At 43.2% G+C, this 23,064-nt stretch overlaps 1 protein-coding gene across 2 annotated transcripts in view; it reads right to left on the bottom strand.

Moving 5' to 3' along the window:
* Nucleotides 1-18,491: 18,491 nt before the first annotated feature.
* LOC112218026 (B-cell lymphoma/leukemia 11B) overlaps nucleotides 18,492-23,064 on the bottom strand; it is a 66,605-nt gene continuing 62,032 nt past the window's right edge. For both annotated transcript variants that reach the window (XM_042301001.1, XM_042301002.1), the window contains 3 exons: nucleotides 22,171-22,874; nucleotides 21,205-22,008; nucleotides 18,492-20,946 (listed from right to left, as the gene is read on the bottom strand). In XM_042301001.1, the coding sequence (XP_042156935.1) occupies nucleotides 20,350-20,946; nucleotides 21,205-22,008; nucleotides 22,171-22,874 (2,105 nt within the window). In that variant the 3' untranslated portion in view covers nucleotides 18,492-20,349. The remainder of the gene's footprint in view (nucleotides 20,947-21,204; nucleotides 22,009-22,170; nucleotides 22,875-23,064) is intronic.

Below are 23,064 nucleotides of genomic sequence, written 5' to 3'. Positions count from 1 at the left end.
AACTACTAGCCACCACAGCTCTCCTAGCCACTACTAGCCACCACAGCTCTAGCCACTACTAGCCACCACAGCTCTCCTAGCCACTACTGGCCACCACAGCTCTCCTAGCCACTGCTTGCCACCACAGCTCTCCTAGCCACTACTGGCCACCACAGCTCTCCTAGCCACTACTGGTCACCACAGCTCTCCTAGCCACTACTAGTCACCACAGCTCTCCTAGCCACCAAAGCTCTCCTAGCCACTACTGGTCACCACAGCTCTCCTAGCAACTACTAGCCACCACAGCTCTCCTAGCCACTTCTGGCCACCACAGCTCTCCTAGCCACTGCTGGCCACCACAGCTCTCCTAGCCACCACAGCTCTCCTAGCCACTACTAGCCACCACAGCTCGCCTAGCCACTACTGGCCACCACAGCTCTCCTAGCTACTGCTTGCCACCACAGCTCTCCTAGCCACTACTAGCCACCACAGCTCTCCTAGCCACTTCTGGCCACCACAGCTCTCCTAGCTACTACTGGTCACCACAGCTCTCCTAGCCACTACTGGTCACCACAGCTCTCCTAGCCACCACAGCTCTCCTAGCCATTACTGGTCACCACAGCTCTCCTAGCCACTTCTGGCCACCACAGCTCTCCTAACCACTACTGGTCACCACAGCTCTCCTAGCCACCACAGCTCTCCTAGCCACTACTGGTCACCACAGCTCTCCTAGCCAATACCAGCAGCTAGCCAATGTCATAGTTCACATATGACATGCCATTACACTTCCCTTTAAGTCATCTTAACAGATGTAATGTAACGCCCCACTGTCTTTTTCCAAAGCCTGTCTTCGTCTCCAAGTATCTGATGCCCTTTGAAAAAAGTGGGATACAGTGACAGCAGTAAGGAGGTCTCTCATTCTCCCTTAACCAAAAGGGCTGGGAGGCGATTTGGTCACATAGAGAGACAGGGACAGGCAGTCACAGAGAGAGTGAACTCTGAAATCACTGGTCTTAGTAAAACCACGTCCTCTACTAAACAGGGTGGCAGTAGGGGTTGTGGTCCAGGTCTCGACCACACAGAGCCGTCACAAAGAACCCTCTTTCCTCTGGCTGACCGGGCCCCCATGGATCCTGCTGTCTGTATCCAGTTACTAATCTACTGTTCCTGACTCTGACCGGTGGCCAATCAAATGTTGGCGCTGCCCGCCCGAACGGGCAGGGTAGTCTGCGCTAGGTTGCATTGCGCTAGAGAGGTGAAGACTGCGACCAGAGCAAATCTACTCCAGCTGTGCAGCCCCTGAGAACCAGAGAGAGGGATGGAGGCAGAGACAGAGAGAGGGCAGAACTGTGAGAGAGAAAGGCAGGGATGGAGAGATGGACCAAGAAAAAGAAGGAAAGAGAGAGAGGGCTTTTTAGAAGGGTGGTCAGGAAACTCTGAGAAGTGTGGTCACATGACAGCTGTGGTATTCTAGAATCAGAGGATTCTATCCCCTCAGGGAGTTCTGACCCAGAGAGGAACAATGACTCAGTGGTTGTATCGACCGTACATTGAAGTAAAGGAAATAAATACTTACTTATTCGGAGAGAAAAAAACACTTCCATACCAACTCAGTGGGAGGTTGTTTCTGTTTCATTCACTGGAGAAAGATGTCGCCTGGTATTCAAAGTTGTACATTTCACAAACAGTAATGATCAACAATTTGATTTAACTACAAATAAAATAAATGTACTGCCCCTTGTTCATACAATCCCCTTCTAACTAAAGAAGAACCAGAGGCCATTGTTCAACATGTAGATGCTCCAGTTAACTTAAGTCTGAACACCTACCCTATCATAACGAGCATAACATTCCCCATTGAGAAGTTGTGTATGGAAGAGTGAACCTTGTTGATGAAACACCTATTAACCTCAGAGGGTGAAGACAGGTGGTAATCTATTCTAGCTCAACACTGACGTGTGTCTTTATCAAGTTGATCCTGTGTTTATCTCTGTGATTGCTGTACGGGTCATGGTGACAGAGGTCTCTAAGACGCTGTGACACCTCTCTGTAGAAGAACAGTCAAGCAAAGTGTTTGTTTGTCTTCCTGCTAAAACCACACCGTTTGTCTGCATATTTACTCTCCCTCTCTTTCTTTCTTACCCTCTATTGCTTTCTGTCTCTACCTCTCTCTCTCTCTCTCTCTCTCTCTCTCTCTCTCTCTCTCTCATTCTCTCTCTCTCTCTCATTCTCCCTCTCTCTCTCTCTTTCTCATTCTCTCTCTCTCTCTCTCTCTCACACACACACGCAAACATTCCCTCTTTCCCTCCCATCTCTACCTCCCTTTTCTATGTGGTGTAATTCTAGTTTATTCAGCCAGACCTCCCCAGAGCACCTAAACACAGGCAGGTAAATTACCGCAGCATGGCGGCTGGCAGGCGCTCTTCCTCTCTCCCTCTTTCTGCCCGAGGGGGTCAGTCAGTGTCATTGTTGACATTGGACACATGCTCATCTAATATAAAATCTTCTCATTTGATTTGGACTGTAATTATGTCGTAAAAAAAAAATAGCTGTGAAGGCTCTGGCCTGCCAGTGTGATCTGCTTTCATCAAGTGCAGACTGGTTTAATTATAGACTATAGACAGTATTCACCTTCCCATCCTACCATCAGTCCTCTTCCACTGGGCCTGGCTGAGCAGCCTGCCTCTCCCACTGTTTCTTGAAGCCATCACATTCTTTTATGGTGTGTTAATCACAAGGCAATAGGAGCTGTTAGCGATGTGATGAGATGTCTCAGGGTGGAAGAGCTGCTTGGAGCCTGGACACTAGTTCATACAGGTCCTGGGAATGGGAGGGAGGGGAGGGAGGTGAAGGGGGGAATATGCAGTTAAGCGATTGAGCATGATGATGGAATTTTATGTCACGACATTTTGTTTTTTAATGTGTGTGGGTGCGCATGCTCGTTTGATAATTATATGTTTTTTTCAGATCTGAAGCATATTGACATACTGACATTACTAACATACTGACATACTGACATTACTAACATACTGACATACTGACATTACTAACATACTGACATACTGACATTACTAACATACTGACATACTGACATTACTAACATACTGACATACTGACATTACTAACATACTGACATACTGACATTACTAACATACTGACATACTGACATTACTAACATACTGACATACTGACATTACTAACATACTGACATACTGACATTACTAACATACTGACATACTGACATTACTAACATACTGACATACTGACATTACTAACATACTGACATACTGACATACTGAAATTACTAACATACTGACATACTGACATTACTAACATACTGACATACTGACATACTGACATTACTAACATACTGACATTACTAACATACTGACATACTGACATACTGACATACTGACATTACTAACATACTGACATACTGACATTACTAACATACTGACATACTGACATTACTAACATACTGACATACTGACATACTGACATACTGACATACTGACATTGCTGACATACCGACATACTGACATTACTGACATACTGACATTACTGACATTACTGACATACTGACATTACTGACATTACTGACATAGTGACATACTGACATACTGACATTACTGACATTACTGACATACTGACATTACTGACATTACAACATACTGACATACTGATATACTGACATTACTGACATACTGACATTACTGACATACTGACATTACTGACATACTGACATACTGACATACTGACATTACTAACATACTGACATACTGACATATTGACATACTGACATTACTAACATACTGACATACTGACATTACTAACATACTGACATACTGACATTACTAACATACTGACATACTGACATTACTAACATACTGACATACTGACATTACTAACATACTGACATACTGACATTACTAACATACTGACATACTGACATTACTAACATAATGACATACTGACATACTGACATTACTAACATACTGACATACTGACATACTGACATTACTGACATTACTAACATACTGACATTACTAACATACTGACATACTGACATACTGACATTACTAACATACTGACATACTGACATACTGACACTACTGACATTACTAACATACTGACATACTGACATTACTAACATACTGACATTACTGACATACTGACATACTGACATACTGACATTACTAACATACTGACAGACTGACATTACTAACATACTGACATTACTGACATTACTGACATACTGACATTACTGACATTACTGACATACTGGCATTACTGACATTACTGACATACTGACATTACTAACATACTGACATACTGACATACTGACATTACTAACATACTGACATACTGACATTACTAACATACTGACATACTGACATACTAACATACTGACATACTGACATACTGACATTACTGACATTACTGACATTACTAACATACTGACATACTGACATACTGACATACTGACATTACTGACATTACTGACATACTGACATTACTGACATACTGACATTACTAACATACTGACATACTGACATACTGACATTACTGACATTACTGGCATACTGACATTACTGACATTACTGACATTACTGACATACTGACATTGCTGACATACCGACATACTGGCATTGCTGACATACTGACATTACTGACATACTGACATTACCGACATTACTGACATAGTGACATACTGACATACTGACATTACTGACATTACTGACATACCGACATTACTGACATTACAACATACTGACATACTGATATACTGACATTACTGACATACTGACATTACTGACATACTGACATTGCTGACATACCGACATACTGACATTACTGACATACTGACATTACTGACATTACTGACATACTGACATTACCGACATACTGACATTACTAACATACTGACATACTGACATACTGACATTACTAACATACTGACATACTAACATTACTAACATACTGACATACTGACATTACTAACATACTGACATACTGACATACTGACATACTGACATTACTAACATACTGACATACTGACATACTGACATTACTAACATACTGACATTACTAACATACTGACATACTGACATTACTAACATACTGACATACTGACATACTGACATTACTAACATACTGACATACTGACATTACTAACATACTGACATACTGACATATTGACATACTGACATTACTAACATACTGACATACTGACATATTGACATTACTGACATACTGACATACTGACATTACTGACATACTGACATTACTAACATACTGACATATTGACATTACTGACATACTGACATACTGACATTACTGACATACTGACATACTGACATACTGACATTGCTGACATACCGACATACTGACATTACTGACATACTGACATTACTGACATTACTGACATACTGACATTACCGACATTACTGACATAGTGACATACTGACATACTGACATTACTGACATTACTGACATACTGACATTACTGACATTACAACATACTGACATACTGATATACTGACATTACTGACATACTGACATTACTGACATACTGACATACTGACATACTGACATTACTAACATACTGACATACTGACATATTGACATACTGACATTACTAACATACTGACATACTGACATTACTAACATACTGACATACTGACATTACTAACATACTGACATACTGACATTACTAACATACTGACATACTGACATTACTAACATACTGACATACTGACATTACTAACATAATGACATACTGACATACTGACATTACTAACATACTGACATACTGACATACTGACATTACTGACATTACTAACATACTGACATTACTAACATACTGACATACTGACATACTGACATTACTAACATACTGACATACTGACATACTGACATTACTGACATTACTAACATACTGACATACTGACATTACTAACATACTGACATTACTGACATACTGACATACTGACATACTGACATTACTAACATACTGACATACTGACATTACTAACATACTGACATTACTGACATTACTGACATACTGACATTACTGACATTACTGACATACTGGCATTACTGACATTACTGACATACTGACATTACTAACATACTGACATACTGACATACTGACATTACTAACATACTGACATACTGACATTACTAACATACTGACATACTGACATTACTAACATACTGACATACTGACATACTGACATTACTGACATTACTGACATTACTAACATACTGACACACTGACATACTGACATACTGACATTACTGACATTACTGACATACTGACATTACTGACATACTGACATTACTAACATACTGACATACTGACATACTGACATTACTGACATTACTGGCATACTGACATTACTGACATTACTGACATTACTGACATACTGACATTGCTGACATACCGACATACTGGCATTGCTGACATACTGACATTACTGACATACTGACATTACCGACATTACTGACATAGTGACATACTGACATACTGACATTACTGACATTACTGACATACCGACATTACTGACATTACAACATACTGACATACTGATATACTGACATTACTGACATACTGACATTACTGACATACTGACATTACTGACATTACAACATACTGACATACTGACATTACTGGCATACTGACATTACTGACATTACTGACATTACTGACATACTGACATTACTGACATACTGACATTACTGACATTACAGCATACTGACATACTGACATGCTGACATTACTGACATACTGACATTACTGACATTACTGATATACTGACATTACTGACATACTGACATACTGACATTACTGATATACTGACATTACTGATATACTGACATACAGACATTACTGACATACTGACATACTGACATACTGACATTACTGACATTACTGATATACTGACATTACTGACATACTGACATACTGACATTACTGACATACTGACATTACTGATATACTGACATTACTGACATACTGACATTACTGACATACTGACATTACTGATATACTGACATTACTGACATACTGACATTACCGATATACTGACATTACTGACATTACTGACATTACTGATATACTGACATTACTGATATACTGACATTACTGACATTACTGACATTACTGATATACTGACATTACTGATATACTGACATTACTGACATTACTGACATACTGACATACTGACATTACTGACATTACTGACATACTGACATTACTGACATACTGACATACTGACATTACTGACATTACTGACATTACTGATATACTGACATTACTGACATTACTGATATACTGACATACTGACATTACTGACATTACTGACATTACTGACATTACTGACATTACTGATATACTGACATTACTGATATACTGACATTACTGACATTACTGACATACTGGCATACTGACATTACTGACATTACTGACATACTGACATTACTGATATACTGACATTACTGACATTACTGACATACTGACATTCCTGACATACTGACATACTGACATTACTGACATACTGACATGACTGACATTACTGGCATTACTAACATACTGACATTACTGACATACTGACATTACTGACATTACTGACATGACTGACATACTGACATTACTGACATACTGACATACTGACATTACTGACATACTGACATGACTGACATTACTGACATTACTAACATACTGACATTACTGACATACTGACATTACTGACATACTGACATTACTGACATTACTGACATACTGACATTACTGACATACTGACATGACTGACATTACTGACATTAAAGGAATGATTGTAGTCACTGTGTTTCAAATTTGGAAAATTACTCAGACATATAGTTGCAAAACTCTGGGAACGTTCAAGAAATCCCCTTGTTTTCCCCCAAATCCCGGTTGGAGGATTTCCATTATCGGAGGAGAATAAGCAGGACATCTACATCCCTCCAACCAGGATTTCTGGAAAAGCAGGGAATTTATTGGACTTCCCTGGAATTATGCCCCCTTACTCAGACATCAGTTCACCTGAGTCGGACTCCTTTGACAAGTTACTAATAGGTTGGAAAACATTTCCTTTAAGCCCATATATGAGGCTTTTATTTATTTATTTGACCTTTATTTAACTAGGGAAGTCAGTGAAGAACAAATTCTTATTTGCAATGAAGGCCTACTGAAAGGCAAAAGGCCTCCTGCGGGGACGGGGGTTTGAGATTTAAAAAATAAATAAAATACAATATAAATATAGGACAAAACACACATCACAACAAGAGAGACAACACTACATAAACAGAGACCTAAGACAACAGCATAGCAAGGCAGCAACACAACATAACAACAACATGGTAGCAACACAACATGGTAGCAGCATAAACATTGTACAAATTATATTGGGCACAGACAACAGCACAAAGGGCAAGAAGATAGAGACAACAAAACATCACACAAAACAGCCACAACTGTCAGTAAGAGTGAAGTACTGTCAGTAAGAGTGAAGTACTGTCAGTAAGTACTGTCAGTAAGAGTGAAGTACTGTCAGTAAGAGTGAAGTACTGTCAGTAATAGTGAAGTACTGTCAGTAAGAGTGAAGTACTGTCAGTAAGAATTTGAATGAAGAGATTGAGATAAAACTGTCCAGTTTGAGTGGCAGAACAGGTGTTTACTGGCAGAACAGGTGTTTACTGGCAGAACAGGTGTTTACTGGCAGAACAGGTGTTTACTGGCAGAACAGGTGTTTACTGGCAGAACAGGTGTTTACTGGCAGAACAGGTGTAGACTTGCAGAACGGATGTTGTATGTGGAGAATGAGGGCTGCAGTAGATATCTCAGATAGGGTGGAGTGAGGCCTAGGAGGGTTTTATAAATAAGCATCAACCAGTGGGTCTTGCGACGGTTATACAGAGATGACCAGTTTACAGAGGAGTATAGTGTGCAGTGATGTGTCCTATAAGGAGCATTGGTGGCAAATCTGATGGCCGAATGGTAAAGAACATCTCGCCGCTCGAGAGCAACTTTTCTCCAAAATCTAGCATGGGTAGTATGGTCATCTGAATCAGGGTTAGTTTGGCAGCTGGCGTGAAAGAGGAGCAATTACGATAGAGGAAACTCAAGTCTAGATTTAACTTTAGCCTGCAGCTGTGATATGTGCTGAGAGAAGGACAGCACACTGTCTAGCCATACTCCCAAGTACTTGTATGAGGTGACTACCTCAAGCTCTAAACCCTCTGAGATAGTAATCACACCGGTGGGGAAATGGGCATTCGTCTTACCAAACCACATGACCTTTGTTTTGGAGGTGTTCAGAACAAGGTTAAGGGTAGAGAAAGCTTGTTGGACACTAAGAAAGCTTTGTTGTAGAGCATTTAACACAACATCTGGGGAGGGGCCAGCTGAGTATAAGACTATCATCTGCATATAAATGGATGTGAGAGCTTCCTACTGCCTGAGCTATGTTGTTGATGTAAATTGAGAAGAGTTTGGGGCCTAGGATCGAGCCTTGGGGTCCTCCCTTGGTGACAGGCAGTGGCTGAGACAGCAGATTTTCTGACATAATACACTGCACTCTTTGAGAGAGATAGTTAGCAAACCAGCCCAAAGGCCCCTCAGAGAGACCAGTACTCCTTAGCCAGCCCACAAGAAAGGAATGGTCTACCGTATCAAAAGCTTTAGCTAAGTCAGTAAAAAGAACAGCACAATATTGCTTAGAATCAAGGGCAATGGTGACATCATTGAGGACCTTTAAGGCTGCACATCCATAACATGAGCGGAAACCAGATTGCATACCAGAGAGAATACTATAGACATCAAGAAAGCCAGTCAGTTGATTATTGACACGCTTTTCAACACTTTTGATAAACAGGGCAAAATAGGGCAAAATAGAAATAGGCCTATAGCAGTTAGGATCAGTTCTATCTCCCCCTTTAAATAAAGGATGAACTGTGGCTGCCTTCCAATACAAGCAATGGGAACCTCCCCAGAAAGGAGAGACAGGTTAAAAAGGTCAGAGACAGGCTTGGCAACAACCTTAAAGAAGAAAGGGTCTAAACCATCTGACCCAGATGTTTTTTTGGGGTCGAGTTTAAGGAGCTCCTTCAGCACCTCAGACTCAGTGACTGCCTGCAGGGAGGAACTTTGCAGCAGGGCAGTGGAAAAAGAAGGAAGAAGCATCGGGGATAGTCGCATTAGGAGTGGGAGATGAGGAAATGTTGGATGGGCAAGGAGGCATGGCTGAGTCAAATAGGAATCCTGACTTAATGACGTGGTGATTAAAGAGTTCAGCCATGTGCTTCTTGTCAGTAACAACCACATCATCAATATTTAGGGACATGGGCAGCTGGTCTTTAACTGATCTCCAGGGGTCTTTAACTGTTTTCCAGAACTTCTTGGGGTTAAACCCACAGAAAGAGAACTGCTCCTTAAAGTAACTAACGTGGGCCTTCCGGATAGCCTGAGTGGACTTATTTATCTTTTGCCTGAAAGAGAGCCAGTCAGCCGGAGTATGCGTGTGCCGAGCCTTTCGCCAAATGGAATTCTTGAGGTGGAGTAACTCTGCCAGATGACGGTCGAACCAGGGGCTGAACCTGTTTTTAATTCTCATTTTCTTTATGGGGGCGTGTTTGTTAACAATCCCACTGAAAATATCCAAAAAGAAGGTCCAAGCGTCTTCGTCAGAGGGGATCAAGCTGATTCTATACCATTTTGTAGAGGCCAGTTCATGAAGGAAGGCTTGCTCATTAAAGTGTTTTAGCAAGTGTCTATGACAAATCGGGACAGGTTGTTTCACTGACCAGCCATTAAGAACAGAGGCTGTAAAACAGTGATCACTAAGGTCATTACAGAAAACACCAGACTGATACCTATCAGGATTATTTGTGAAGATAACATCAAGGAGAGTATCCTTTTGTGGGTGTTTGTAATCATACCTTGTGGTATTGCTGATAATCTGAGAAAGATTTAGGGAGTCCCATTGAATTAGGATTTGGTCAGGTAGTTTAAGCATGTCCCAGTTTAGGTCACCTAGCAGGACAAATTCAGAATTAGTACAAGGGGCCAGGAGAGAGCTTTAGGGCAGGTAGGGTACAGGCCGGTGCTGACGGAGAATGATTGCACCAGTCAACAAAGAGCTATTTAAAGTGTAATGCTTAAAACCAGCAAATCAAATTGTTTGGGGACAGACTTGGTGGAGACAACCGAGCACTGAAGGTGATCCTTGGTAAAGATTGCCACAACCCCACCTTTGGAAGATCTGTCTTGCCAAAAAAGATTGTAACCAGAAAAGTTAGCATCAGTATTCAAAACACTCTTCCTTAACCACGTCTCAGTACTGACCAACACATCTGGATTGGAGCTGTGAACCCACACTTTCAATTGATACCATTTTAGGTAATAAGCTTCTAGTGTTAATGTGCAGGAAACCAGGCTTTTACTAGAGCAGAAATCAAAATCAAATCAAATCAAATTTTATTTGTCACATACACATGGTTAGCAGATGTTAATGCGAGTGTAGCGAAATGCTTGTGCTTCTAGTTCCGACAATGCAGTTATAACGAACAAGTAATCTAACTAACAATTCCAACAAAAAAAAACTACTGTCTTATACACAGTGTAAGGGGATAAAGAATATGTACATAAGGATATATGAATGAGTGATGGTACAGAGCAGCATAGGCAAGATACAGTAGATGGTATCGAGTACAGTATATACATATGAGATGAGTATGTAAACCAAGTGGCATAGTTAAAGTGGCTAGTGATACATGTATTACATAAGGATGCAGTCGATGATATAGAGTACAGTATCAACGTATGCATATGAGATGAATAATGTAGGGTAAGTAACATTATATAAGGTAGCATTGTTTAAAGTGGCTAGTGATATATTTACATCATTTCCCATCAATTCCCATTGATTAAAGTGGCTGGAGTAGAGTCAGTGTCATTGACAGTGTGTTGGCAGTAGCCACTCAATGTTAGTTTTGTTGGCTGTTTGTTTAACAGTCTGATGGCCTTGAGATAGAAGCTGTTTTTCAGTCTCTCGGTCCCAGCTTTGATGCACCTGTACTGACCTCGCCTTCTGGATGACAGCGGGGTGAACAGGCAGTGGCTCGGGTGGTTGATGTCGTTGATGATCTTTATGGCCTTCCTGTAGCATCGGGTGGTGTAGGTGTCCTGGAGGGCAGGTAGTTTGCCCCCGGTGATGCGTTGTGCAGACCTCACTACCCTCTGGAGAGCCTTACGGTTGAGGGCGGTGCAGTTGCCATACCAGGCGGTGATACAGCCCGCCAGGATGCTCTCGATTGTGCATCTGTAGAAGTTTGTGAGTGCTTTTGGTGACAAGCCGAATTTCTTCAGCCTCCTGAGGTTGAAGAGGCGCTGCTGCGCCTTCCTCACGATGCTGTCTGTGTGAGTGGACCAATTCAGTTTGTCTGTGATGTGTATGCCGAGGAACTTAAAACTTGCTACCCTCTCCACTACTGTTCCATCGATGTGGATGGGGGTGTTCCCTCTCCTGTTTCCTGAAGTCCACAATCATCTCCTTAGTTTTGTTGACGTTGAGTGTGAGGTTATTTTCCTGACACCACACTCCGAGGGCCCTCACCTCCTCCCTGTAGGCCGTCTCGTCGTTGTTGGTAATCAAGCCTACCACTGTTGTGTCGTCCGCAAACTTGATGATTGAGTTGGAGGCGTGCATGGCCACGCAGTCGTGGGTGAACAGTGATCAGTGAAGCAGGTATCAGAGCACAAGTCAGAATTGAGGCTAGCAACAGTAGATGGGTCAGGGTGTACATGCACATTTCCAGATATCATCAGCAGTAATACCATCAAGGCACGGCAGAGGACAGGGAGAGCTCTATAGTGCTGAATTATGACCTGTGCATCATGTGCATCAGATGGCAACAAGATCATATTGTACAGCAGTTTACTTCAACAGACATTTTATCAATACTTTACAAGTACTCATAAATATTCAGCCACTGTAGCTAAAGTATAACTTGTGGCCTCAAAATCAATGAATCTGTTTCACTTTGGGTAGAGCTACTGTACTGTTAAGAATAAAAACATTATTCAGTGAACAAGATTCTCTGAAGTGTTATAGACATTGGAGATGTTATCTATGCATTTTATGAGCTGACGGCTTCCTTCTACACAATGCCTTGTCTTTGTAATCTGGCTGTTCATGGTCAATATCTTAATGTGTGTTTTCTGGGCTCTATATTTGCCACATGGTTCATTTAAAGCAGATCTTTAGCTGTTATATAGATCTTCACAGCAGGGTGCCTAATCAGGCGGAGAGCTGAGCGCTTCTGTTATATGGAGCCAATGTGTATTTCTAGCCCTTCCACTTCCACCGTTTAAGGATAAACTGCAGATTAATATTATTTACTCGTCAATATATTTGATTTTGATCATATATGATTCATCTTCAGAAAGTTACATTTAAAGGTAATTTCCTATTTAAAGGTCAATTCCTATTGCATGTGCTGCATTTACCGTGGGAACATTGCCTTTACATTTCTCATAGCTCTTCAGCTCTACGGATTGACTCGAGCCCTAAAATAACCCTGTTATTGGGGTGCATCCTAATTGCCAGTGACATGTATTCTTAGTCTCCCAATGAATGACTGAGTGAAAAATCAGGGGAAACATGGAAGTTAGGATTGCCTCATTATAAGCACGTAGTCCCATATCATGTAGACTTCAGAGTCATGGCTCTATTCATCACATCATTATCTATCTACAATATTAAACTCCTGACTGCACCCTTCTTGGCTTCCAAGCATTTCCTGGTGCCACCTTATTAGTCTTCCCTTCTTCAAGTGGAGGGCTCAGTGATTGTGTCAGAGTAGAGTAGTTCCTCAAGTGTTCGTCCTCTCCTCCTCTCCCCCTCTCTTCCTCTCCCCCCTCTCCCCTCTCTTCCTCTCTTCCTCTCACCTTTCCCCCTCTTCCTCTCCCCCCCTCTTCCTCTCCCCTCTCCCCTTTCTTTCTCCCCCGTCTCTTACTCTCTTCCTCTTCCCCTCTCTTACTCTCTTCCTCTCTTCTTCTCCTCCTCTCTTCCTCTATTCCTCTCTTCCTCTCCTCCTCTCCCCCTCTCTTCCTCTCCCCATATCCCCCTCTCTTCCTCTCCCCTCTCCCCCTCTCCCCCTCTCCTCCTCCCTTCCCCTCTCCCCCTCTCTTCCTCTCCCCTCTCCCCTCCATCATTGTCTTCAGTGAAAGGCCCCACCTTCCTGGCTAATAAAACCTTCCATGTAATTTCAGGATATCAGGAAGTGAGGCAACACAAAGGGTTCACTAGGGGTCATGTAAAGTTCTAGTCGTGGTTACTTTCTAAATGTAATCTGTTACAGTTACTAGTTACCTGTCCAAAATTGTAATCAGTAACGTAACTTTTGGATTACCCAAACTCAGTAACGTAATCTGATTACATTTAGTTACTTTTAGATTACTTTCCCCTTAAGAGGCATTAGAAGAAGACCAAAATGTAAGTTACCAATTGAACGACATCTATTGCAGGATAAATCAATGTTCAAGTTTACATAGCTGGCCATATATGGATGTTCAATGTTACTTTATGGGTTGGTTATGTAGGCTTCTTCTAACCCATCGCTTTCTACTACATATAATAATACATTCAATTATATCCTTACATTAATATATATAATTTCCAAGTCCAGATATCGTTTTTATTGTAATCCGTTACTCCCCAACCCAGTTGCTGTGTTCTACAGCATCATACTGAGAGCAGGTTCTACTGAGGGCAGGTGCTACTGAGGGCAGGTGCTACTGAGGGCAGGTGCTACTGAGGGCAGGTGCTACTGAGGGCAGGTGCTACTGAGGGCAGGTGCTACTGAGGGCAGGTGCTACTGAGGGCAGGTGCTACTGAGGGCAGGTTCTACTGAAGGGCAGGTGCTACTGAGGGCAGGTGCTACTGAGGGCAGGTGCTACTGAGGGCAGGTGCTACTGAGGGCAGGTGCTACTGAGGGCAGGTGCTACTGAGGGCAGGTGCTACTGAGGGCAGGTTCTACTGAAGGCAGGTGCTACTGAGGGCAGGTGCTACTGAGGGCAGGTGCTACTGAGGGCAGGTGCTACTGAGGGCAGGTGCTACTGAGGGCAGGTGCTACTGAGGGCAGGTTCTACTGAGGGCAGGTTCTACTGAAGGCAGGTGCTACTGAGGGCAGGTGCTACTGAGGGCAGGTGCTACTGAGGGCAGGTGCTACTGAGGGCAGGTTCTACTGAGGGCAGGTGCTACTGAGGGCAGGTGCTACTGAGGGCAGGTGCTACTGAGGGCAGGTGCTACTGAGGGCAGGTTCTACTGAAGGCAGGTGCTACTGAGGGCAGGTGCTACTGAGGGCAGGTGCTACTGAGGGCAGGTGCTACTGAGGGCAGGTGCTACTGAGGGCAGGTTCTGAAGGCAGGTGCTACTGAGGGCAGGTGCTACTGAGGGCAGGTGCTACTGAGGGCAGGTGCTACTGAGGGCAGGTTCTGAAGGCAGGTGCTACTGAGGGCAGGTGCTACTGAGGGCAGGTGCTACTGAGGGCAGGTGCTACTGAGGGCAGGTGCTACTGAGGGCAGGTGAGGGCAGGTGCTACTGAGGGCAGGTGCTACTGAGGGCAGGTGCTACTGAGGGCAGGTGCTACTGAGGGCAGGTTCTACTGAAGGCAGGTGCTACTGAGGGCAGGTGCTACTGAGGGCAGGTGCTACTGAGGGCAGGTGCTCTGAGGGCAGGTGCTACTGAGGGCAGGTGCTACTGAGGGCAGGTGCTACTGAGGGCAGGTTCTACTGAAGGCAGGTGCTACTGAGGGCAGGTTCTACTGAGGGCAGGTGCTACTGAGGGCAGGTGCTACTGAGGGCAGGTTCTACTGAGGGCAGGTTCTACTGAAGGCAGGTGCTACTGAGGGCAAGGCTTCAAGCACCATTACTAGACATAGGTTTAATCATTATCACTCACCAGTGGTTTCCTGAACTATAAAGAATGATAATAATGTTAGTGTATTGTAATGTATAGCGTCACATTGAGGACAGATGTTAGATATACATGTTGAGGGCAAGGCTTCAAGCACCATCACTAGAGATACGATTAATCATGATAGCTTGGTGGCGATATAATGCAGATGCTATTTTACATCAAGGTGAGGGTAGCAGGTGATACTAAAGCAACAGTCCCCAGACATAGGGTCATTACTGCTAAACATGCAGTCAGAGATCACAATAATTGTTCAAATCGAGGACAGGTCTGAACGAACAACAGAGACAAAATATGAAAATGTATTAAAATAGTTTGAGGATCGCCTCGTCTCCGAGGAAAGATCCTCGGTGGTGGTGGGGAAATGGATGGACATCAGTCAATTGTTGCTGTAACACTGCAAGTACGGGAACGAAAGCAAGTTAACAAATAAATACGTCACAAGATTTAAGCCCGTTGGTTGAGGGAGAAGAAGGAGATTTTTTGCATGAGGTTATTCAGCAAGAAATATTATTGTGCCATGCTCATAGGCTGAAAGGTGTCAGGCGAATGACATTCCGTATGCGTTTAAGAGTAAAGGAGGAGGAGAGGCATGGCTCTACATGGATGATGGTAGTGTTTGTGAACACTACCATATAAATATGAACTATACCCCATAGAGGAAACACTGTGAATGATTTTAAGGAAAGGGGGATACCTAGTCAGTTGGTCAAATGGATGGGATTCAACTGAAATGTGTCTTCCTGCATTTAACCCAACCGCCGGCTGTCGTAATCGACATCAACGTCTTTGGCTCCCGGGGAACAGTGGGTTAACTGCCTTGCTCAGGGGAACAGTGGGTTAACTGCCTTGCTCAGGGGAACAGTGGGTTAACTGCCTTGCTCAGGGGAACAGTGGGTTAACTGCCTTGCTCAGGGGAACAGTGGGTTAACTGCCTTGCTCAGGGGAACAGTGGGTTAACTGCCTTGCTCAGGGGTAGAACGACAGATTTTTACCTTGTCAGCTCGGCGATTCGATCCAGCAACCTTTCGTTTACTGGTCCAATTATATTTAGTGAGTTAAAGTTAAAGTGAGCTAGCCATACAGACCGCCTTAGTTATCAACAATGTTTTTTTAAGCATTTTTAGTAATGTTGGTAATGTAAGATAATGTCAGCAGTAATGGTGATCAGTTACATTACATGTATAGTAATGTTGATAATGTAAGATAATGTCAGCAGTAATGGTGATCAGTTACATTACATTTTTAGTAATGTTGGTAATGTAAGATAATGTCAGCAGTAATGGTGATCAGTTACATTACATTTTTAGTAATGTGGGTAATGTACGATGTGATAATGTCAGCAGTAATGGTGATCAGTCACGTTAATAAAACGTCAGATCGGACAAATGAAACTTTTATTGGACTTGGTGACTTTCTTTTCAGCACATTACAAAAATACATATATATTCAAAACAGCTGATTTGTAACGTTACTGCTGCTTTGAAACAATAATGCAGTCCATCAAAAAACAAGAAAAATATTTTTTTTACAAAGAGCAAAAGTCGTGAAAGTTGAAAATGGGTTAAAATGTCATGTGAAGTGCCATCACAAGAACTTCTACCAACCAGGAATGTCTCCTAATATACATTTTATGAAAAGCATTTCTCCCAGAACCCATTGTAAAATCCCAGTCTCAAAAGTCCTCTGATGTTCTGGATGATTTCAAAACATGTTCTAATTTGTGTTGTTGTCATTTTGAATATACATTTTAGGAAAGCTTTACCAACAAACAATACAAATATTTTAGACATCGACAAAAATCAACACCGTTTGAATTGACTCACAATTCGATTCGGACTGTGAAAATAGTTTATAACAGAATGTTGGCACCACTTAAAAAAACAAAATGCTGCATCATTTGTCAATATTACAAATACACTGGGTATTGTTATACAGCGAGCACGAAATGATACTTATAACTAGTCAGAAGAATCTATTTTAAAATCCCTCCACCATGATAATCATAGACAACTGCTCGCTATGGCGTTCAAAACATTGAACAAAAGAATACTTAGTTCTTTTTTAAAACACATTTCATCATCAACATACTTCAAACACTGTAAACATTATTCTGATTGATGTGGCCTAAATCTTCCCCAATATTGGTCCTTTCTCTCTCTGATGTCACTGGTATTAGATAGGACAAGCCAATATACATTTGGGATCAAAAACACTTTTCATAAGCCTTACATTTTGTTTGACTTACTTTCATCCTTGCGCGGATCTCTCTCTCTCTCTCTCTCGTTACCTCTATTTCTCTCTTTCTTTCTTTCCCTCTCTCTCTCTCTCTCTCGTTACCTCTATTTCTCTCTTTCTTTCTTTCTATTTCTCTCTTTCTTTCTTTCTTTCCCTCTCTCTCTCTCTCTCTCGTTACCTCTATTTCTCTCTTTCTTTCTTTCCCCTCTCTCTCTCTCTCTCTCGTTACCTCTATTTCTCTCTTTCTTTCTTTCCCTCTCTCTCTCTCTCTCTCGTTACCTCTATTTCTCTCTTTCTTTCTTTCCCTCTCTCTCTCTCTCTCTCGTTACCTCTATTTCTCTCTTTCTTTCTTTCCCTCTCTCTCTCCCTCTCTCTCTTCTCTATTTCAGTCTTCCATGTTCTACCTCAAGAATGATCCAATCAGATCTCAAGGTCGTGTGGCCATCATCCTAACAGCTGTGATGGACATTATTAACATAATTCAATGTAACTCAAAAGCCTTTTTTTAGACTCGTCCCAGGATGAGACATCCTCATTCCTCACAGCTGAAAATCCCAAATTGTAAATCTGTTATTGGGCGTTAAACCCCTATATCACTTTGAGGAGCAACATTAACAACCTCTACCTTTTCCTTTTCACAGCTGCTCTACTAATACATGAGTGTTGAGTTAGTGAAGTGTGAAAGCAGGCAGGCAGATTGTGGCTTAGAGCACACAGTGGAGAAACACAGGCATTGATATGAAATACATTTTGATACTGGTTTTGCTGAATCCTGAGGGGATAAGAACTCACCCAGGTCAAACAGAACATTACTGTTCTAGAATCCCCCAGACGGAACAATGGAAGGATTCTAGAAGTGGAATGTACTGTACGATGTAGAATGTTTAAAAGTTTAACTTCACTAATTGCCTTTGATTAAGCTTCAGCAAGTGTCAAGAGGGAGTAACGACCTTGCCACTATGTTGTTCAAATGTAAACAGTATGACCAAGGAAGGAAGCACTATTGAGAGGACCTGTATTGCAATAATCTGGTGTAGCTATATTATTCAGTACGTAGACAACTCAAGCAGCTAGTCTTTTGATTGGTTTTTAGTGGCCATTCTGGATGTAAAATACAGGGCTGGTATTATAGATCAAAGAAAAACAAATATTTAGATAATGTTTGAAGAGTAAAAAAAGGGCCTCCCAAAACATCCACAAATAAACGTACATGTATAACTGCTCTCCTTTCCACAGTTACTACAGTCAATTAGCTGATGTTAAAAATCCTATGGCGATTTAATCCTGCATCTAAGGAATGTGTGCAACCGCTATTTACATCCCCTGCTCATATTGGGAACATACGGCTGGATTACATCATTATAATAATTGCATTTAGACATTGTTTAAAACACATGCTGATATTTATTTAAAAAATGACCATTTTGTTTGTATAAAATTGTCTGTAACCTCTTCAGATTTTTAAAACAACAACATCTGGGATTTTTTTAAATTCTAAAATGATAATTAATATTTTATTGTCATATTGACATTCAGTGCTCTATGTCACATACAAGCAGACGGATTGTAATCCACTGTTGACCTAAAAGGGTAACAATGAGACAGTTTAAAAATAAATCATTGCTATCATAATTTTTAGAAGTTGACCTCTTCGCATTAATTTTAGTTTAGTCAGTTAACAATTAAAATCATATTTCTTATCAAGTGTGACCTGTTTCCAGTTATGGATTTTGTTTTTACTGCGCATGCCCAATATCTTTACAAAACTCCAATAAATACAGACATTATTGCACAGTAGAAAAGCTCCAGGGATTCCTAAATGATAAAATCCTCAGATAGATCAATAGTTGGTGGGAAACAAAGCATTTATTTCTAGAACAATCCCCCATTCCATGTTTCCCTTTGTTTATGTTTCTCAGGTGGCAGTTTCTGTGACAAATACAACCAACAAAAACAAAATAACATACATCAAATTGTCCCAAAATATTCAAGAGGAGAAAGATTATCCAGCCAAACCCCGTGTTGAAGTCCTGTAAGTGTTCATTCAGAAGGAGTCTGAGGTGTTAGCCTAGCCTAGCCTTAGCTTTAGCCTAGCCTTAGCTTTAGCCTAGCCTTAGCTTTAGCCTAGCGTAACCTAGCCTCTCTCAGCCTCCTCCAGTTTGACGTCGCTGGCCATCAAGTGTTCCCCGTGCCACTTCTTCATGTGTTTCTCCAGGGTGCTGTAGACACTGAAGGGCATGTGGCAGATGTCACAGCGGTACACCTCCTTCCCAAACTGCCCGTGGGTCTTCATGTGGCGAGTTAGCTTGGAGCTCTGTGCGCAGGCATAGCTGCACAGGTCACACTTGTAGGGCCTCTCTCCCGTGTGGCTGCGTCGGTGCACCGTCAGGTTGCTGCAGTTCTTGAATATCTTCCCACAGTACTCGCAGGTGTCGCTCCGTCTGCTCTCCTTACTAGGGGGTCGACCCGGTCCGGGACCCCGCAGGAGGTGAGGGGTGGAGCTGCCCTCCAGGAACTCCCCAGGAGGGGTGGAGAAGCGGAGAGAACCCGTCTCGGAGGAGGAGTGCTCTGAGGAGGTGGCGAAGGGGGACTGGTGGGCGTCGCTGAAGCCGTGCAGGAAAGGTTCTCTGATGAAGTGGCGTGAAGCTGCGTAGCCCGCCAGGAGCTGGGAGTACATGTTCTCTGGGGAGATGAGGGTCGGCGCTGGAGGGAGCTCCAACTCCTTCTCCACCTTCACATCAAATAGATTGAAATTCAAGTTTATCTATACTGAATTTTACAAATCTAACCCAGTAAAACAATACAACTCGATAAGGTACATTTTCCTAATGAAAAATGATGTACTTGTTTCAGCAGTCTAAAAGTATGATTTATGGTATTGGAAACAGTTTAGTGTAAAATACAAATATAAGAAAACAAAAACACAACAGGTCATCTAAAACAAGAATAAAATCCCTGGTTAAAGGCATAGCTAAAAGGGGGTTCTTACCTTGATTCTCTTGTTGGAGGGGTTGGGGCAGGTGATGGGGGTGGGCCGGCGGTGGAACAGACCAGTGAAGGAGTCTTCTGACCCACTAATCCTTCTGTTCATCAAGGGCCTCTCCTCTCTTCCACTTTCTCTATCTCTGTCCATCGCTCTGTCCATCGCTCGCTCTCTGTCCCTCTCTCTCTCCATCTCCCCCCTCCCAGCATCTCCTCCTTCTCCCGACTCTCCATTCGGATGCCTCTCCCTGTCCAGACTCATGGTCCGCTTGGAAGGGGCCAGTCTCAGGTGATTGTCCAGGTGGTTATATGGGTGCATGATACCCACCCCTCCGTTCTCCATCACTCTATCCCCACCATGAGGCTTCTCGTCTGGGGAAGGCCTCAACCCGTTTTCCATGTTCCTGTGGAACTCTGAGTCCATGGTCAGGTTAGACTCAGGCCTACTTAGGCCGTTCCTCATCTCCTCCTCATCCTCCATTTCATCCTCCTCTTCTTCCTCTTCCTCTTCCTCTTCCTCCTCCTCGTTGTCCATCCCCATTCTTCCCTCCCCCTCTCTGCTCTTCTCCTCCCCCTCTCCTCCCTCTCCTCTGTTCTCCTGTTCAGGGGAGCTCCCCATGGAGCCTGTCTTGTGTATGTGTGTCTTCATGTGTCTCTTCAGCTTGGAGGCTTGAGAACAGGCATGGGCACACAGATGACACTTGTAGGGCCTCTCTCCTGTGTGACTCCGTCTGTGGACTATCAGGTTGCTCTGGAACTTGAAGGTCTTCCCACAGAACTCACAGGACTTGGACTTGGCTTGGGCCTGGACCTGAATGAATGAATGGATGAATGAATGAATGAATTCTTTATTGTCCCACAGAGAAAATGTCTTTGCAACATCACAGGCATTTCTGGAATACATATAACCCATTACAATACATTCAACGCTTGACTTATATATAGCATATATCCCAGGACACACTGCACATACCTGGGCTTGGTTCTGGCCCTGGGGAGTAGTGGATGGGTCTCCCTGAGGCGTGGGGGGCTGTGGGGGGTAGGTGAGGAACGGTGGGTGCTTGGAGCCTGGCTGGAAGAGGGTTGGACTCAGCAGGCGGTGCATGGGGGGCACCCGGGTGGGCGAGAGAGGGGGTGTGGGGCCTCCGTTGTTGCTATTGTTGCCAACCGCCAGCTCTCTGAGCCTTCTGGAAAAGTCCATGGAAGGAGGATCCATTGGGGTTAGACGCATCACCCTCTCGAAGGCACTGGGGTGCTGGGAGAGCAGGGACCCCATCTCCTCTGGACCCAGGCGTTCAAGGGGATGTCTGGGGGGCGGGGGGCTGACGAAGGGTGGGGTGGCGGGGAGCCGGGTGTCAAGATACGCCGGAGGTGGATGGGGGTGGTGGTGGTGGTGGGGTCGGTGATACTCCCTGAGTAGTGGAGCCGCCATCCGGAGGAGGTGAAAGGGGTTGGAGGTGTCCCCTAGAAACGTTGGTAAGGGAGAACGGGGCAGGGAGTCTCCCCCACCCATTGGAAGGGGGAGGGCCATGCGAGGGGTGAGGGTGTAGTTGGAGGGGTGGGTATCCAGGTAGATTCTGATGCCATGTGTGTGTTGGGCGTGCTGGAGCAGGAACCAGGCGCTGGTGAAGGTCTGTTTACAGGAGGTGCAGATGTAGCTGGATGGCTCATCTTTACCTGAGAGAGACAGAGAGAGAGAGAGAGAGAGAGAGAGAGACAGAGAGAGAGTGAGAGAGACAGAGAGAGAGTGAGAGAGAGACAGAGACAGAGACAGAGACAGAGACAGAGAGACAGAGAGAGAGAGAGACAGAGACAGAGACAGAGAGAGAGAGAGAGAGAGAGAGAGAGACAGAGAGAGAGAGAGAGA

The sequence above is a fragment of the Oncorhynchus tshawytscha genome, linkage group LG18 (genome assembly GCF_018296145.1).
Source record: "Oncorhynchus tshawytscha isolate Ot180627B linkage group LG18, Otsh_v2.0, whole genome shotgun sequence".
Taxonomy (NCBI): Eukaryota; Metazoa; Chordata; class Actinopteri; order Salmoniformes; family Salmonidae; genus Oncorhynchus; species Oncorhynchus tshawytscha.
Note: the sequence above shows the minus strand (reverse complement) of the source record. Positions and strands in the feature narration are given on the sequence as shown.